This window comes from Apostichopus japonicus, chromosome 3, assembly GCF_037975245.1.
Source record: "Apostichopus japonicus isolate 1M-3 chromosome 3, ASM3797524v1, whole genome shotgun sequence".
Classification (NCBI taxonomy): domain Eukaryota; kingdom Metazoa; phylum Echinodermata; class Holothuroidea; order Aspidochirotida; family Stichopodidae; genus Apostichopus; species Apostichopus japonicus.
In genome coordinates, this window is record NC_092563.1 from 8,830,193 (window position 1) to 8,850,118 (window position 19,926).

Below are 19,926 nucleotides of genomic sequence, written 5' to 3' on the forward strand. Positions count from 1 at the left end.
TCAGTATGTTAAGAACAAGTGGCAATCCATGTAGGCATGAATATTCTAAACAGCTTCTAATGTTTTGAAACATCTACATCAACATTTTATCTCGTGTTTCGTAAAACTGGTGCACAATATCGGGATGACATCATAATTACCTTAATTAAGCATCTTTTAATATTGACAAACCTGCTGTTCACTCGAGTGACATATTAAAAAAAAACTTGAATTGCAAGGAAACATGTCCTCATGCATACAATTAAAAACCCACACTTTATTGTGTGAAACCAAGCGATATGCGTCTTGCATTTATAATTAATCCATTTTGAGGATTTGGTTAAATAGTTAAGGTAAAATAATTTGATTAGTGTTTTCATGATTCATTTGTACGGTACCGCATATAACGGCTGATTACTTTGCTTGTGCAACTGATGCATTGCACTTGGCGCCTAAAGGGTCATGAAATGTGCTATGTGTGCCTGAAGTTGCTACATGTGATATCGATCACCTTTGGTTCAGCTGTTTATTGTCTGAATCCTATTGAAAATATTAAAATCAGACCAGTTGTTAATTGAAGAAGAAATTGTACGGATATACTTCTAACCATCTACGTTGATTCCATACCTTTCTTGTTTTATGTGTGTTTTGTTTGTTTGTTTGTTTGATATGTTGGTAAACCACGTGGTTTCAGTTTTTGTATCTAGATAGTCACATAGTGCCATCATTTCTTTCAGCGATTAAACAACATGGGTTTTAATGTCAGTGGATTTATTCGAATTGTTCATTCATTTTCATCACTCACAGTTAACGATAGCACGCAGTGAGATCAATCATTTTAATGTTATAGCGTTTCTGTCATTAGTCATCCTCACCCAGTATCATTTTCTAACCTTTAGAATTGTGTCTAATTTGCAAGTATTTTGTCTTGGTTTAATCATCATAATGTGTTTTACCAGGGTCTATATGTGACGCTTGTTATTCGAAACTGAGTTTTTAGCCACTGAAAACATATCACCATGAAATTCTAAATGAATTAGTGTGTGAGTGTGTGTGCTTCGTTTGGCGTTATTATTATTATTATCGGGGATATTGTTAACAGTAAGGCTTACACCTTTAAGTCAGAATTGAAGTTCTAATTTGTCTAGACAGAACCGCCAGTGTTCGCGGTAGAACGCTTTTATGCTTTCGTATTCTCATTCTTGACGCGAATTATGATAACAATAGATAGCACTGTCTGCATGTGTTTGAAGATTAGAAGACACAACTGACTGAATTAATTATGGTCATAGCATCATTGATTATCAGATATAACGAAAACTCCATCATAACAGTTAATACTTTATCGGCTTGCGTAATGGAGGTTACTGACTAAACGTAAACATTTTTTGTGCAGAGTGAATATTCAAAAGATTCTTAATCAGCCCAGTTTATGTGGCCTACCGAGAGAACAACAAAACAAAATGGCGTCACAGAAATACGCTGAGGAATCAGACGCGAAGGTACAAGATCTGGTCTTGTAACGTATTAAATGTGTGTATGTATTGTCATCCTCTTTAGGTTGTAATATCAGTTAATACTGCAGTCGCATCTGCATATTGTAACGTCTTGTTCACTCTGAGGGGTTAACGACGTCAAACTTTTAGACTCATAGGTATATCTCACGTTTATGGTTTATTGATCATTAGCCCGTTTTGCAATTGTGGCATTGAAATCAATAGCCTCTCTCTAGCCCTCAAACACGACACCTAGTTAGTTATACATCTAAAAGTGTAAGGCATACAGTCACGGCGATTTACCCGATACTTTTCGAAAGTTTATAAATTTGCATTTTCATGTCTCAGCTAACCTTGTTGAATGGTAAACCAGTAAAATGGTATATTAAAATTATTATTATTATTATTGTATGACAGTGCAGAAGCATGATCGCGTCTTTGGTAATGCATCAAATCGTAATCACGCCAAGCGTGGTTTACTTCCTTAATTGTGCTGCATGTCTGTTTTCTGTCCACACAGGTGTATGTAATCTAAGATACAGTGTTATTTTATTTTTATTTTTTATTTATTATTGTTCTGATTGAGAAATTATTACGGTTTTATGTGTTTATGTCATCCCATGGTGTAAACTATTCAGGATATTTACCAACATCTATCTAATCACGTTATTATCCTAACAATGTCCGAATTTGTTTCAAGAATTGTTAAATTGATTATCAATTTTTACTGCAGTATGTAAGGTATACACATGGATAATGCATTGATTTCAGTTATATATATCTCTGATACGGTGATTCTCTCAAACACATTAATATCTATGACCATTCATGGACATTACAATTCGACCATTGCATCTGTTAGCCTACCTTTCCATACATTATAGAATACACTATGTCTGTATGAACGCTCTCCAAGAAGCAATTGGTAGCTATTTAACGAAGGACAAAAATTGCCCACTGGAGCCGTTTGTACATATCAGCTGTTAGTGAAGTATAGTTCAAATAGTGGTGTTATATAGTTAACTAAGATGTACTTGGGTATAACCCTTGAGTTTCAATCAGACATACAAAAGCATACCTTTATGAACATTGATCTTTTTAGTGTGCCTTATAAGGTATCTAGTCTATGATTGCAAGGTTCTTATAACCGTCTTCAAAATTCAAAAAGTAAAATAAAATTAAATATCACATAACAATAATTTAGAGAGCTCAATACACTATCGCATAAATAAACCTCAAATCTGGGTTAACGAAAGATACGTTAACATCAATAGTTAGGCACGTTTTACATTACACATGGAAGGAAACTCTTCTCAACTGTCAGGTTGGAATATATATATATTCATCTATTTCAATTTGCTTATGTTATTTAGGCCTATACCCTTATATAACTGCGAAAAAGAGACATATAGGATTAAATATAGTTATGAGTTGTCTCAGCGTTATCATCACATTTCAAGGTCTAACAAACACAAGGGAGTTATATTCTCATGCAATGTCTTTGAATGTGACACACCAAGATTCCAGTTGATATAGTACCTTTTCGCAAATTTCCAAACACGACTTAAGTAGTCAACTTAAACAACTTATCGACATATTTGACATTTGCAATAGCTCTTCGGTGGAAACGATGACGGCGAAGGCGGTTCACAGGTATTCATTTCATTGGTTATTGGATTTGCTGATGTCGAATTCCCTACATGAGTATGTTCACGCATGATGCCGATCAGAGAACTTTATGTTTGACCACTCATGCAACCGTTTCAAGCTTGCAGTGACTTTTTGAAGGATTCGATCACTTTTTGTTATTTTCAGTTTATCCCATTGGGAAGCTTCGGAATCTTTCCCAAGAAAATGTGCAGCCATATAATTGCTAGTGAAGGTCGCACATTATAAACGCTTTCTTGAAAACGAAAGCCAAAATATAACACAAGTTTATTTGCATCACTCGTTAAAAGAGAAACTGATTTATGAGACATGTCATGTAAAGTTCAAGTATATAGAATTATGTCACATTTGTGCATAGGGTCAGTTTCGATGCTCGTGGTTGAATTGGAACTTTTTAGCACCCGAGTGTCTTTGCAGGGCACCCTGCACTGACAGTTTCATTGTAACCTCACCGATATGGGAATTTACCTATATATTTATCGAACGCCCAAAGGAATGTATCCTCTCCGCTCCCCTTCCTCACCGCCTCCCCCGCTATCTCCCCATCCCACCCCCCCCCCCAAAAAAAACCTAGTCTCTTGTAAAAAGTCTATCCTTGGGGTTAACCATGTGGAGTCAACGGAGTGTGGTCGCCTGATGAGCAAGTTACTTCCCCCTCCGCGAAACAACTGTTGTGTAATTATTAGTGTGTTTGCGAATTCCTTCCTTGCTTGCGTGGTTTGGATACTTGTGTTGTGGTGTTTTAAGGGTTAAAATGGTGATCTTCATGGCCTAGAGTGAATGCATGAAAAGTAGATGGACACGTTTCATGTTTAATGTTAAGCGGGTGAGTTGTTTAAACAAAAATTTGTAGAATGTCAAAGTAAATTTGACCTTTAAAAAGACAATAAGGTCGGCCTGAAGTTCCGTATTGCTCATTTGCATTTTAGTAGTTTGTGCACGTATGCCTGACGTAGATTTCGTGGAGTAATTGATAACAACTTAAAAGTTAGCCTCTTGCTTCCAGTCTTATCATTTCTGGAAAGAGACCACTGGATTATACAGAAATTTGTTTCTACTGCATGGGGCCTTGCAGAAAGCTATGCAGAGAACCGAAAAACGAGCATTGAATGACATTGGAGTGCGTTGAAACAAAGTTGGTTTATTAAACACGCAACTGTTCAAGAGGTTCATCTACACAAATTAGGGACTAGATATACTCCCAAAATTATTGGAACTGTTAATTAAGATGATGTATATAAACACAGATGCAGCTCGAGGAGTGTAATGATTGCCATACACTATACCTGAAGTATAGAAAGCCATAGTAAGCTTTGAAAATATCGAGAAATCAATTAAGAAAACACTGTTTATGAATAGGATCAATGTTCAAGTATTTCTTTAGTATCTGGTAAAAGTAATCATGTTAATAAAATACAGAACGTTTTCTTTCTTTAAAGAAAAGGTTAACAAAAAGGAGTACACTGTTTAATCTATGAAATCAGTCGATCCACCATATAGACTTCTTAAATTTGTGTGATATTTGATATTTTTCTCAAATACGATATGGTATTCTATATCAATCCGGGTCTTAATAGTCAAGATAATGAGTTGGTATAATACGTCTGAAAGCTTCCGCTACCTAATATAGATCCTCGGTGTATTGCAGATGTTTAATTTCAAAACTGGGCAATTAAATTCAAGGCAGATAATATTAGCAGCGAAGGTTGTTCTATGGTGATCTAAAGCCCTTCCTCCAGGAACTGTTTTGCCGTGAATTCAAGTTGAGGTAGCCTATCTTTCTCGTGTACTGCAGTGTTTGTCTCAATAAGGTCTTTAAAAATGGTTACATGGTTACATTTAGTACCGATTGACAACTTGATTCAACAGTAATTCTATCAGGGTTCGTTCTCGAGTAATACCTCTTTTAATATGTTACACATTAACACAGCTATTCCTGTTTTAACAATTTGACATCGATCGCATGATATAGCGCCACTGGAGTGCATCACAAAACATTGATAGAGTTCTGCCTGCCTTTGTATTTTGCCAATGTTTTGAACTTGTGTCTTTCAAATGACATGTGTTATTGTACGGTACATTGATTATATATGATTATACATTGTTTGCTGTGGTATAAGCAACGATGCAATTGTCTTACTAAGTTTGAATACATTCCCATTGTATGTAAACAATGTGTTTTAAAACAATTTTACCTACAGAAGAAAAAACAGCTTTCGAGAGATGAGTTTGAGAATGTCTTTGCACATTATGACAAGGTAAGATATCAAAACAGTTGAACATTAATTCATTTATTTGTTTTATCGCCAATTGTGTACAATGGGAAATGAAGTCTCCTATAAAGTCTTACAAAGACTTAACAAGGTAGGAGACTCCCTGGGAGAAAAGAAAAGAAAAATGTACAAATATATATAATACAGTATATAAACGTAAGGATTAATTATACAGTAATAATATCCTAATGATGCTGAGATGGATACGTGAATAGATTATATAATACTAGTACGAGTTAATAAATTCCTTTTTCAAATGTCTGGTGAATGTGGGTTTTGAAGTTACAGACTTCAACTCTATTGATAGATCATTCCAAATTTGTATTGCTCTATTACGAAGACCGAATTTCCCTATGTTACTATGGTAAAAATTGCAATGAGCGTTGTCGGCTTGTCTTGTGTGATGGTTATGTAAGACCCTGTTACTACATATAAAGACTTTATATGACCAGGTAAATTGGAAAACCGTGACTCATTTTTTTTTTATAAGGCCGCTGGAGCTAAACATTGCGTATTACGCAAAGGAAGCATATTAAAACAGTTAAACATCTTGAAAAGTAGAAATTTGCAACACAAACTTGTCAGCTAAAGTCCCCAACGACAAAGCTTCAAATTTGGTAGAATCATACGCTATAGATATCAAGCCACAAAATAACTGCCATGTACCTTTTTTTAAGGTATATAATGATTTGACATTGTGTACAACCAGCAAGTTCTCCAGAACAACAGGACTTGTTATGTTGCACTTTTATATTGCACTGTGGCATTTTGTAACAACAAATGCAATTCGATATACTCTTGCCCAATTATTATGCATCATGTCACAACCTTATGATACAACGTTCGTCAGGCATACTGGCAAGTGGGTTGCGCGGAAAACACATTAATACATTGGCAAAAATGGATACTGTATAGGTTACGTGTTTTTCTCCAATAAATGAAGTATTCATGTTATAATCAGTCTTTTTTTTTTTTTTTTTTTTTTTTTTTTATTGCTCATGAAAATCGAACAATACACAATAAAAGGATGAAATCAACAAGTGACAACAAAAATAATAAACGAACTGTCACGATTAAAGTAAAAGTACCCAAGGGAGCCAATACTTCTCCCATACCAACTCATCCATATTCTTTTGAAAAATCAATTTTTGTATCATAAAATATTCTTTCAGATATTTCACAGTGCCAATCACTGTGGGAAGAATCTTAATTTTCTTACAACTAAAAAAATCAGTCTTCCTCTTAACTGTCATGATGCTCTTGATCAAAGTTACCAATGTATCGATAGTAAATAACTGAGTCAACTCATATTTTTGATTCACTATATATGTTAGGATGGTAACGGTACTATCGAAGGTGACGAACTGTCCGGGTTTTTGAAGGATCTGATGGAACATGAAAACGAGGTAAGAGCTATAGCTTGCTTTAGGCCTACTTCGTATCAAGCTCATTGAATCATGCATTAATTGAAGTGATGCGTGTGATTTATCTCGACACCCATCAACTACACAGCTTATCCTTCTATATATATATGTATATAACTGTTATCATTACCTTTGGGGAATTTACTTACGCACTAATGAACATTCATACGTTGCATTCATAATCTAAAACGTCGTCGTCCAAATTGCAATATAAAATGGGAATAAAGAAACACATTTGTTTATTTTGAGGTATAGTTCTCAGTATTGTCTTATGTTCATTTGCCAGTATAGAACATGTAAGACAGTAAATATATGATTAGAACACTAAATTATCCAGGTCTTGTTCAACTAATAACTCTGTAGTCACGTATTCGTTTACTTATCAATAAAACTTGATTGCAATTTATTCGACACTGCAGATCTATATATATATATATATATATATATATATATATATATATATATATATATATGTGTGTGTGTGTGTGTGTGTGTGTGTGTGTACGTACACTTTATCTCTGTTGTTGGATTAGTCATCTTAATGTATATGTTACTAAATTTATCTTACAAATGAACCTCATACCCGAATTCCCTATAACCCAGCTCATTTGTTATACTAATGCATGATCTACAACAATCATATCTCTCATATACAATAACCGTACTTTTTTTGCCTTGTAACATCAATGTGTTTCCCACTTTAAACCATCTTAACCAATGTGTTTTGTTATCCAGTCTCTATCTTTCTCTTAAATTTCTATCCTTTTAACCGAAGAACGTCGATGTCGATTCTCTCCAGTCGGGTAGCCAGGCGCTACTCAGTATTTGTGACGTCAACAAAGATGGCCGAATTCAAAAAGACGAACTTGCTATGGTCTTGTTACATCAATCATCCCGAACAGATAAAGATTAAACTCCATGTTTCAGTTGTTTTCTTTGTATTGTGACAGTCTTTTATAGCACAGACTAATACTGTTCATATATTCATTAAAAATAACAATTGTATAGGACTGGTACTTTCTCCCATTAACAAAACGATACCACAGAACTCAAAAATTGTTAGGTGATTGGAGGGTGATTCTCGAAAAAACGTCAAGGAAGCCCTGAGTTGGTTACTACTGAAAAAAAAAAGTATTGAGCGAATTAAATTACTTCTAGATATTGGATATTTATAGATATTGGACAAGATGTACAAGGCTAGAACTTGTAGGAAGCTTCCAAAACATTTATTTGTATATTTATTTTGTACACTTTTACAACACCAATTTGCAACCCGTTACAATGAACTTTAGTGAGTTTATATTCCAGCCTATTTAAGAGATTATGTCACTGTTTCCAAAAAGAGTGATCACTGCTAAGAAAAAAAAGGTAAATTACAAGATAATAAGTCCAATGACTAAAGAATCTAAATGACGAATTGCACAGTAATATACCGTGGTGCATTGCCGACACCGAAGTTATAGAACGGTTTCTCGCCACAACTGTTGGAACGATTCTTGCAAAGTTAAATATGAATAATATTGAAGGTCTAATAGTTTACGTTTTTAAATTTGGTGTTCTCTTTTATCTTCCGCTTGGTTTTAGGGCTTTCATATTTTTTTAATATTTTGTTATGATATTTGGTAGTGAAAAAATACAATTATACTATTTGAGTGCTAACTGCAGAATTTACCTAAATATGAAGTCATTGTCACTAAATCAACACCGTAATCTGTACCTGCAGGGGTGCTTACCTTGTACTGGTTAATACTCACGTCTTACATGTTTTTGTATTGACATTGTGCAACTGTTTACGCCAATTAAAAGGTTGTATCAAACATTGTCTTTGATCAATATTTACTATTATGTTTGTCATTCGCCGAACTTCATATATCTCTCCACTACACATGAATCACAAAAAGGCCAACATTTCCTACTAGTTTATTTCAGGAAGCACTGCAATTTCTCACAAAAGTAACAGCTGGTTTGATATTGGAAGCATATAAACGAATGGTTCGTACTATAGTTCCTCTGAATGTTAAAAGACAACTTTGGGGACTCAAGAAAGGAAGTGTCTGGTCCTTCTGTTGATCTATCAGTACACAATTAATAATAAATTAACATTATTTATTATGTTTAATATGCATTTTTCTTTAATGACAGTCTCTTAGCCAAGAAGACCTAACGAAGTACTGTGATTTTCTACTGTACTGTTGTGATTCTAATGGTGACGGTGAGCTCGATAAGGACGAGTTAATGGTGGTCATGTGTCCATATCTGATTGAACATAAGAAATAACCTTACGAACGTAAAGAACAAATATACCCATTCCAAGTGCGCAATGTTGAAAGGACCAATTAGAAAGCAGTTTTTGTTTTGTTTAGAGAATAATGTTCAGTTATAGTAAATTAAAAATTATTATATTTTGTGTACTTATTGTAATACACGTTATACAATTTCATTCCATTTGCTGCGCAGAGTAAAGTTAAATTATGCAGGGTATATATTCACCCTTGCCCTTCTCATGAGAACCCCACCTCTCCCCTCCTATCCCCGTATCCCGTTAAACGTACCCGGTGAGACCAAGTCGTTTTTCATTCTGAGGTGTATATGTAATTGCATCATGCATGGTTTATCATTAATTTCAACATTTCAATGAATACGGAAATAATGTTAAAAATTTGCCGTCTTCATTTATTTTCGGACCGTCAGTAGTCTCGCACATGTAATGCTAACAAATTGAATCTACCCATGCATATTGCTATTTAGAGTCCGTTTCCTGTATCATTTCTCTATAAGTGCCTGTTCTTCTGTGCCGACAGAAAGTTCCCACGTTGTATCTTTCTTCAAGTAGAGTTACTAAGGAACTGAGTTTAATCTCTGTGTCCATTCAATATTAGTTTCATTTCATTCCAAACATTCTTTCTTTCAGTTTAACAAGGTCAATTTACTTCTTACAATGCCACATCCACCCCCCCCCTTCTCCCCTCCTCACACAGGCTTCCCTTCTTAAACTATTTACGAGTTATGTTCAGAATTAATTTAACCACCTTTGTTGGTTGTGAGTCACATGTTAGTAACAATGTATTTCTCCTTGGTTTTTCAAACAATACCTTTTAAATAATGCGATGCTTGCAATTATCGCTACCTGTTCATCGAAATACGAAATAAAAAGAAGACTGTTGATTTCATGTGGCCTTACGGGAATGCGTCCCCGTCATATCGGTTCTATAGTTTCCATTGAACCTCACCTTACATATATATGTTGATGGCCGCAATCAAATAGATGTACTCAATTCCATGAATGCAACAACTCTGCATTAACTAGATTTATTAAGAAAGCCTCAACAAAATAATACTCATCATAAGAATGATTTGTGCTTATAGTTATACACTATTGGTCCAAGTTAAAAAACAAAACAATATATAGACAATTAAATTTACTACTGCTGTGTGTGGGTCTCTCTAATTCTGTGCAATAGAGTCGGTTGTTTCATGAATGCCAATGAAATTTATTTGTTTTATCGTATAATAATCGTTTACACAAAAAAAGTTTGTGTATTATAAGTGTGTATATCCAAGTCCATTAGTTTAGTTTTTTTTTTAAACTGAAAACGATATTATGTATGAATACAATTTTAAAATCAAAAATATTATTTGTTATAGTATAAGGTTATAGAGAATAAAAGAAGTGTGTTTTTAGGGGGTTTAACCTGGATGTTAATTTGCCAGTGTGGTATCATTTGAATATTTAGATGTGCAGTTATGTAATAGCAAAGGTTGCTCTCCTTCAATGGGGATCAAAGCAATTTTCTGCACTTGTAGGAGTGTCACAGAAATAAATCTTTGGGTGGAAAATTCATTTTTTTGAAGTTTGTTGTATTTTTGACCTCTCTGTCATCAAACCTATGGACGTTTCTGTTACACATTCATTGTTGATCTAACAGAATTTCGTCGTGGTGTTACATAAATGACTAAGTTAATCTTTATAGAAATGACCGGTTTACTATGTACAGACTTACCCAACATTACACACACATATTGCCAATAACCTTAATTACGCAGAAATGGTTACGTAATCAAGACCTGGCGGATTTCATTCATTGAGTTAAAATTATTAAACAATAATGTCTTCCATAATTTAGTCCTATAAACATAATCGTTTTACAGAAATATTCCTACTTTCTGCTTAATAATTTGGTTTCCTTTTTATAATGTCCATGGTGAGGAATCGTTTCAAGCTTTCGAACGGGACTTAAAGGGGCGGTGCTACTTCAATAATTTGTGTCCACATACGCTATGAACTTTTGCCTGTTGTAAGACGTGTGGTGTTGCTCATGCAGTGCTCAAGTGAAAGGGAGGGTCGGACACCATAAGACCTCTCCCCTTTAAGCTAAAGTGCTAAAGTATAAACACTGAAATCTCTCGGGTGAAACTCAGAAGCAATCAATAAAAGAATGGGACTGAGTAGATATGAAGTAGTAACCACTGACTTTTGTACATTAAAATGTCTTTTTTCTTGCTCAGTTCTAAGGGTAGTCACTTTGGGTAAATCTGGGAGACTATTTTGAAGAATTAAACTTGTGGACGGTATCAACGACTGTATGAAACCCTCACTCTCAACTTACACAGGTTAGGCCCACTTCAAATTTACTGAAACTAATATTAATTTCGGAGGCATCTGCTATTTTTGTCTCGTTTGTTTGAGCCATCTGTTTTTATAAGTTAACTTCTAAACACTTAACTGGGCTACTTTAGCCCCTAAAAACCTAACACTTTAACAAATATGTATCTTCCCAACCCTTCTAGCTATAGACTTGGTTTGATAGTTAGAACAAAGCTGAAATACAGATCTATTCAAAAATACCTATTTAAAGGTGGGGTGGGGGGGGGGGGGTTATTGATGCTTATTTCCAAACTGTTGGTTCAAACTTTGAAAAGTGTGAACATTCTACATTTTAACCTTTTTATTTTCAAAACAAAATCTATCTCCTCTTAGAAACAGGCCAGCACCTTCATAAATGTTCTGGAACAAGCCCAACACATAAAAAACTACCCTGTAAAGATCAGGGCTATGGAAAATTGCAAATTTCAATTATCATCGGAATATTGCCCAAAACCCGTCAAAAATCGAAAAACAATTGAAAAATTCTTCATTGGTTCAAAAAATCATATCTCGCGCACCCTACACACTTTTTCAAACATCTAATAAATATTTACAGATTTCCCAACAAAAGTAAAGCAATGAATATCGGCATAGCGCCACCAATTTAGCACAATGTACACTTCTCTGTGTATATGCATAGTGTATTGTACATAAGTATATACACAGTGTATTGTACATATGTTTTGTATAGAGGGGGCGCGTTCGCAGTTCTTATGCCAATCCTTATATCTCGGTCATTATTCAATTCAACCAATTTCCACAATTTTAGCCTCAAATGATAGGAAATATTTTATATAATACTATTTTAACATAAAATACACCAAACACAAAAAGTTGATTACTATTGTCAGTAGCTTATGTATTAACAAAAAAGCTACTTGGGGACCCAATTTGCATATTTGCATACATAATGAGCCCAAAATGAGGGACACTCATCAGATCTGAAATCAACAATTGTTGCCCTTTCCATTGATATAGGTTCTTTACAATATATTCCTCTGAATTGATGTAAATTGAGTCCAAGAAAAATCACTTTCTGCTGTGTACTAAAATAGGTCAAATTGCCCTATTGAAGGGGTTATAAAGGGTTTTAAAACAGGCGATACGCCTGGCTCAATGTGGCTCCTCGATATATGGATATTCTTTCACTATGTTTGTTTACAAAATATTAGTCAAAATATGTATTTATCTCTTTACCAAACCAATCTCGTATAATATTACTATCTTTACCCAGATAATGAAGGTAAAACTGTGTTATTGTTATAGATCTACAAATGAACCAACGGTATCATGCCAAATCCGAACCCCGTGCACATACATGCTTACCAAAATGCTGTCACCATAAAATCATGGATTTAGTAATGGGTAGAGTGCCTCTCCCGGAGTTCAACATAATCACATCACATATTGGGTAGATGTTGCACCGAAGAAAGCTTTAGTTTCCGTTTATAATTATTTTTTTCCTTGTACAGGCGCGTATCCAGGATTTTCTAACCCGGGGGGCGCGAATTACTATCTAAGCGGAGCGCCACCATCGGTTGGCGCGCAGCGTACAAGAAATTTTCTGGTTTTGATACCACCCAGATCACCGGAAATGGCACTTCTCGGGCTTGAAAATGACCAACCAGATGTACACTTTTTGCCTGAGAACCAAGTATTTCCCAATAGTTTTTTTTTCCATCCATAACCTTTTTGAAGATTGTCACCAGTCACACATCATGTTCAACCTCATCGCATGTACTGTGGATCATTGCTTTTGTAGGTGATTCTACGTCGCGGCCCACAATATCCGTCAGCCCCACTTTTCAAGGTTTTAAGCCCATTATTTGTTCAGAATTTGAAAATTTACGTTTCTCGTGATTAAACTCAATTAAAAAAATACCCATAATGTTGCACAAAATTTCATCTATGGACAACCAATATAGAAAAACCCAAGGGCGGCGGAAGCACTTTTAATCTTGGGGGGGCACCGACATCAAAGGGCACTTTGCAGATATTCGATTGGACTGATGCAGCCTTATATTTAGTACCCTTTATAAATCTTATTGTATTTATCTTATTTGCGTACACACATCATCCCATCAACGCCCCCCCCCCCCCCCTCAAGGAAAATATGCATACTAGCATTGCAATATCCAATGTGCAAATTAGGAAACATGGAACAAGTTTTCTTTTGAGACAAAATGAGGTGAAATCATGCTAGTTGCTAATGTAGGAATCTTCCGAATTAGAATTTATTTCTTGTTAATATCTTACGATTTTTTCTCCATTCGGAATAGCTTTGAGTTTGACCCACAGAAATTCATTAGAAAGTCAGCGGCGTAGCCAGGATTTGCAAAGTTGTATGCACAACTATCTGAGCGGAGCGCCACCATCGGTTGGCGCGGATCGTGCAAGAAATTTTTTGGTTTTACAAACCCCTCAGATGGCCGGAAACGGCCCTTCCCGAGTGTTCATTCTGGTTCCCTGGCCTCTTGCTAACTTGAGACACCTAAATTTTTATGTAGAAAAAGGGCACATTTTTAACCTGAGGAAAAGTGGGAGGGGGGGCACGTGCCCCCTGTGCCCCCCGGTTCCACCGCCCTTGGAAAAACCTCCTTGAACCCCTAACAGACCGGTCAATATTGCACGAGTAGAGGGACGTGTGATGAAGAATGTGGGTCAGAAATTTTCAAAAATTCAGACACAGTTAATTTCTTGGTGTAGAAATATTAAAACCTCTTATAACGGCTATTTATAAAACTTGGTTAAAGGAAATGAAAATATAGCAGATATATCCTGAAACAATACAAACATAGGCGTAGGAGGCGGGGGTGGGGGCTGCAGCCCCTAATTCGCCATTACTAATGTAAAAGAGAGTTTTAACATAATTGGACCTCCATGATTTTTCTCCATCTAAATAAGACATTCCGTTGTTTAGATGGGCATCCCGCGGTATACTGTGCCACTTTCACGGACCGTATGGTACACGATGGCATCTGATGTAATAACCGATGCTTGCTTATATGATATTGACATTAACATGTTAGACGCGCGCGGGGCGCGAATATTTTTTTCCCAAACTGAACTGACACTGAAATTATTTCCTCGATTCTGATTGGCTGATCAAAACCGGAATGGTAGTCGGCGTTTATGAATGAATGTATGTGACACTGTTAGTGTTGATCATACCAATCCTCATGGGCTCCATCATGTCAAAAATACGTGTGTAGGGATACAGGCTAAGTTAAAGTATGTAGGCCTAAGTGTGCCTACATGTAGATACAATGTGAGGCTTCCAGTTATCAAGAGCTACTGCAAGGGCGATAGGGCCTATATTAGTGAATTTGAGATCTCGATCTAGTACGAATACGTATATACGGTTAATGCAGGTCTACTATGTCACCATGTATAAGAACTTCTAATTGCGTAGGTAAACATATGTGGTTATGTACGTATAGGTTATAATGCTATATACAACTAGTTAACAAGTCAAAAGACACAGACATATCGTCAAATGTCATGTTTGTGTACACTCACTGGCTGACACACACTCGCTCGCGCGTCTTCATGGCCACTACATATTCGACTAGGCCTATCATGATTCATTGACTGGATACATTTTGAATTTATGATTATAAAACTAAAAGTATCGCAACCAAACACCACGGTACATATGTACATCGGCTACATGTATACAATTACAAATGCACTGTGTTTTATTGTGTTGTATTGTAATATTGTGACGAGCCCGGCTCCTCCGATAGTGATACTTTATCGGGACTCGCGATGGAAAGGTACTGGGGTATCTTGATGCCGTATTTATGCTTCTTCAGGAGATGTCAGAACGGGCGAAAACAATGAGTTCACAGAAAAACAATTTGACAAGATCGGATTTGATTAATGATTCGGTATAATTTCTTCTCTGTCGATTCTCTTACAAATAAAACTAAATTACAATGATTTGACTTGACTTGACTCCGTCAATTAAAAAATTATAGGGAGTGATGAACTTTCGGCGGAGTGATAAATTTTCTGATCAAGTGATAAATTTGCTAACGGAGTGATAAATTTGCTGACGGAGTCCTCAAACTTTCGGCCTCCCTTTTACTTTTATACCTTACATTTACAAAATCCCTCTGCGCATAATCAGTAGGCAGCCAATAACCTGACCATCCTGTATTAACTTAACGATATAAAAATAAATGCGCTGGCACTGATCTGCCCTGATTGGTTGGGAGTTTGGAAGTCCATCCCCTTTCTATGGAAACTTCCATACCACGTGAGAGAACCTTCTCGAATGTTCCACAGACATAATGGAATCTATTTTGGGAAAAGGCCCTGTACCAAGATTCAATAAGATAGTTAAAAACTTCTCGTGGGAAAACTGAATCCATGACCTAGATAAATACATAAGAGGCCTGTAAGGTGTCTCGATGGAGTTTTTCGGTAACATCAAAGAGATGGTATCACTATTTCATAACATCCCCCTCAATCTTTTAAAATTTTTGGATACTCCAAAATTTTAACATCATACTGCTTTAACTTATCATTATCTCTAGAAGGTAGAGTACTGTAAGCACATTCACTAATATTCATTGACTTCAATAAATGGTCTTCATATATCTCAAAGGTTAACATCTAGGTTACGAATTATTAAAAATGATCATATGGTATATACATTGACACTATCTCCATGAAATTTTTTTTGTACCTCTTCAATACTGATGACATCATATGATGTAATCTAAAAAAAAAATATCATTAAGATATCTTAAAGTTACATGACACAGCAAAATATGCAGTACTGTATCTCTTACAAAATACATTTATGCATTTCATACATCAATAATACATTTATATCAAAAGTGAAATCATGCCGTGATTTGGGGTGAGATCAGAGAAAACTTGACTTAGTTATCTTTTAACTGAATAGAACACCTTGGCGTTCCATAATTTTTCATACACAAAAAAAGAACCTTAAAATATTACAAACTCATTTACAAAACCTCCTCTTTAATGAAGTCATAGTTTCAAAACTGCTTTGAAACCTTGTGAATCATATACATTCACCTCAAGAAAATCAAGAAAATGTGACTCGATAGCATGGTGACCCTAGGTATGCACTCCGAAATGATAGTCTAGTAAAGTACCAAAGTACTAGATATTCGATACCATAAAAGAGACCCCATAAACTATGACATCAACAAATCTTTCTTCAAATTAACATAATATATACTTAACATCTTGTCTTTTCAACTTCTTGCTTCATCATTGAAGAAATTCACTTTTGCATGAACACTTGAGGAAAAGAAAATATATACATAACTTCCTCAAAACATCTATACTTTGATTTGCTTCGATAACTGTTGCTGTAAGCAAAAGTTGCATATCACCAATGCTGTCTCTAAATAGCCTTCAATATATAACATAAATGATGCAATGTAAATATCCTTAAAATACTTCTCAATATATGAAAACCCATGTTGCTAATATTCCGGATAGGTTCTAATTGCCGGGTAAACGTTTGAACGAATTCATAAGGAGAAAATAAGGTATACTCATTACATATTTGTTATAAAAGATGAAACTAGGTCAGTTGGTGGCGTTTTTAAACAATAAAGCTTATATTGTTACACCATATAGTACAATGACTTCCACTTAATAGGTATGCAGGTAAATGCCATGACACATTCCATTCATACAATCGTGGGTAAAACACCTGTTCATCTGAACTTAAAGCAATATGCAGTTACACATTCTAACCATATAATGTTTGCAACATCCTGCTTGGACTGCCTGTAATGTTCAATCCCTTTTCATGGAGAAAATTCATTATTTCCTCTGTGTTGGAATATTTTCCTACATTCCACCAAAAATCATGACTCTTAAAGCCTGTTGGAAAACATGGTGTCTGATAGGTGACCAGAACCTGTAATTCACCCAATTTGTATCGAGCACGTTGGACTTTCATGTCTCCTTGTGGAGCATTTGCAAAAACTTTCTTTTGCCTTAATATGCTATCTTTCATGGAAGGATATGGAATTGCTAATCCTTCATTATGTGCTCTATTCTCTAGAAAGGATGCAACATTCATTGGCTTAGTGGTCACAAGACACATGACGTGATCTGAAGTTACCCCTGGCAAAATGTTACCAAACTCATCATGAAACTCAATATGTGCATCTTGCATGACATTAACATTTTCTGCATTAGAAGTGTTACTACTCAAAACATTTCTCATTCGAGCAAGCTTTTCACTTGATGAACCCTTTGTTTTCAAGACCTGACGCAATTTCTGAATGTTAGTGATATTCTTAGTCTCAGAAGATGCTCTTACAAAACATGGCTTAAGCCTGTTATAATTGAATACATCACTAAGAATTTCTCCTTTGAGAGTGGCCAACAAATAATGAGTCCTATCCAAAACTTGATGGATTACTAGTGGTCCACACCATTCTGCAGCAATTTTGCGAGAGTTCGCAGTCAAGGAGGAAGACGTTGGCTTATATAGATACACTAATTGACCCGTTGAATAAATTGCACCTTTGTCTAGTTTTGCACTTATCTTAACATTTTGAGCATCTTGTTGCTTCTTTTGTAAGACTAACATTACCCTTGACAAATGATCAAATCGTTTCTTTAACAATGCAGCATATTCTCCATGAGATTGTGATAATCCTGCCATTGGATTGAATGATAAATTTGTAAGATTTGGCGGCTTACGTCCAAATGCAAGTTCAAATGGGCTATAGCTACCTAACTGAGGAGAGGAAAATGTGTTATATGCATAGGCTGATGTTGGGACAAATCGTACCCAATCCGTACCAAACTGATTTAAGTTCACTTTGAGGAAATTTGAAAGAGTCTGAATGTGTCTTTCAACCTGTAAGCTTCCATGATTGTTTACACTGATGAACTTTTGTTCAATGCCTAAAGCTTTACTTAAGAGCTCCACTAATTTTCCTGTAAGAGAAGCTGCCGCATCACTTATAATACAAGACGGTGGACCAAAGGTTGTAACTACCCTCTGCAATAATGCTTCACATATTGTTTCAGCATCAAGAGTCTTAAGAGAAACACATACAACAAATCTAGTGATCTCATCACAAACAACCATCAAATGTTTAAATCCTGTAGCCGTTGTGGGCATAGTCTTGAAATCCAGACTAAGTCTGTCAAAAGGACGATAAGAATCAGGAATGCGAGCATGATATTGTCTCAATTTGTCCGGTTTCTTACGGAATTCTTGACAACGGAGACATGCCTGAATATAATTACTGATGCGTTGAAACATATTGCGCAGATAGAAATGCTGTCTAATGGTCAAATATGTACGCATTACACCCTGATGATTACTTAACAAGTCATCGTGATATCGAGATATTATCTGTTCTACCATAGTCTCAGGTACGACTAACTGAAGAGTCATCTTAGCATCATTAGTCTCATGCAAAAATATCCTGAATAACAAACTATTACATAACAAATAATCCTCTGCTTGAGAACGAACAGTTCTAGCATGCTTAACATTACTTGGAATAATGTCATGTGCAAGAAAATCATAAATTGGTTTGTAGTAAGGACAAGTTTGTTGTTGAATTTGCAACTCTTTTACATCAAATGGCAGATCATAGTTTTTGATCAGCTTTCCTTGAATTGCCTTCATGACTCTATTCAATTCCTTTTGTTTTGGAATGTGTCCTGTAACCAAATGATCAATGTTTGTTATGACTGGCTTTGGCTGAACAAATAATTCTGGTGGTGGTTCTCTGATTATCTCTTGCACTCTATGTCTATTCTGATCCACTAATCTTGGCTCTGTAGGTTGAGAAACACTTGTAAAATTTGGCACAACTAATATGTCAGGACTATATGAAGGTCCATTTTCACTCGGCATAGTAATAATAGGCCTTTGAATATATGTTTCTCTCTTATCAGTAGAAATTACTGGTGTAGTCGTCTTTTGTGACTCAGATTGTGGTCTCTGTGTAACATGATCACTAGAATGTGTTGCCTTAGGAACGGATGTCCTTTTAACTCTATTTGTTGATACTTTGGCTGGGGAATCCTGCTTGGACTCCTTAGTGACTCTATTTGGAAATAAATCTGGAATTTTGACTCCCATTGACCTTGCCTTTGACCTTGTCATGATTGGATTAAATGTCTCCTTAGGTAGAGTTGAAAAATCCTCATAAGCATTGACCTCTTGAGCAACCTGATCTATTTCAGAGTGAAATTCCTGTGGTGCTCTAGACAAATAATCTGCCAAAACCAATTCTGAGCCCTTTTTGTAACCAACCTGAAATGTATATTCTGACAATTTGAACAGAAGCTTACGTAAGCGTGAAGTTGCTGGTTCTTGTTTTGATTTAAACAATTCAACAATGGCTGAGTGATCAACATATGCCTCAAATTCTACATTTTGCAATAAACGTTTGAATGCTGTCACATTAATAAAT

The 19,926-nt window shown here is 35.6% G+C and overlaps 1 protein-coding gene across 6 annotated transcripts in view; it reads left to right on the forward strand.

Moving 5' to 3' along the window:
- Window positions 1–10,681, forward strand: part of LOC139962520 (calbindin-like) — a 78,975-nt gene extending 68,294 nt beyond the window's left edge. For 2 of the 6 annotated variants that reach the window (XM_071962551.1, XM_071962570.1), the window contains 4 exons: window positions 3,090–3,128; window positions 5,345–5,401; window positions 6,751–6,822; window positions 7,616–9,123. In XM_071962551.1, coding sequence (XP_071818652.1) covers window positions 3,090–3,128; window positions 5,345–5,401; window positions 6,751–6,822; window positions 7,616–7,753 — 306 coding nt within the window. In that variant the 3' untranslated portion in view covers window positions 7,754–9,123. Of the gene's footprint in view, window positions 1–3,089; window positions 3,129–5,344; window positions 5,402–6,750; window positions 6,823–7,615 lie in introns of all 6 variants that reach the window. The other 4 variants (XM_071962579.1, XM_071962590.1, XM_071962561.1 and 1 more) reach the window with 3 other exon arrangements.
- Window positions 10,682–19,926: the final 9,245 nt, after the last annotated feature.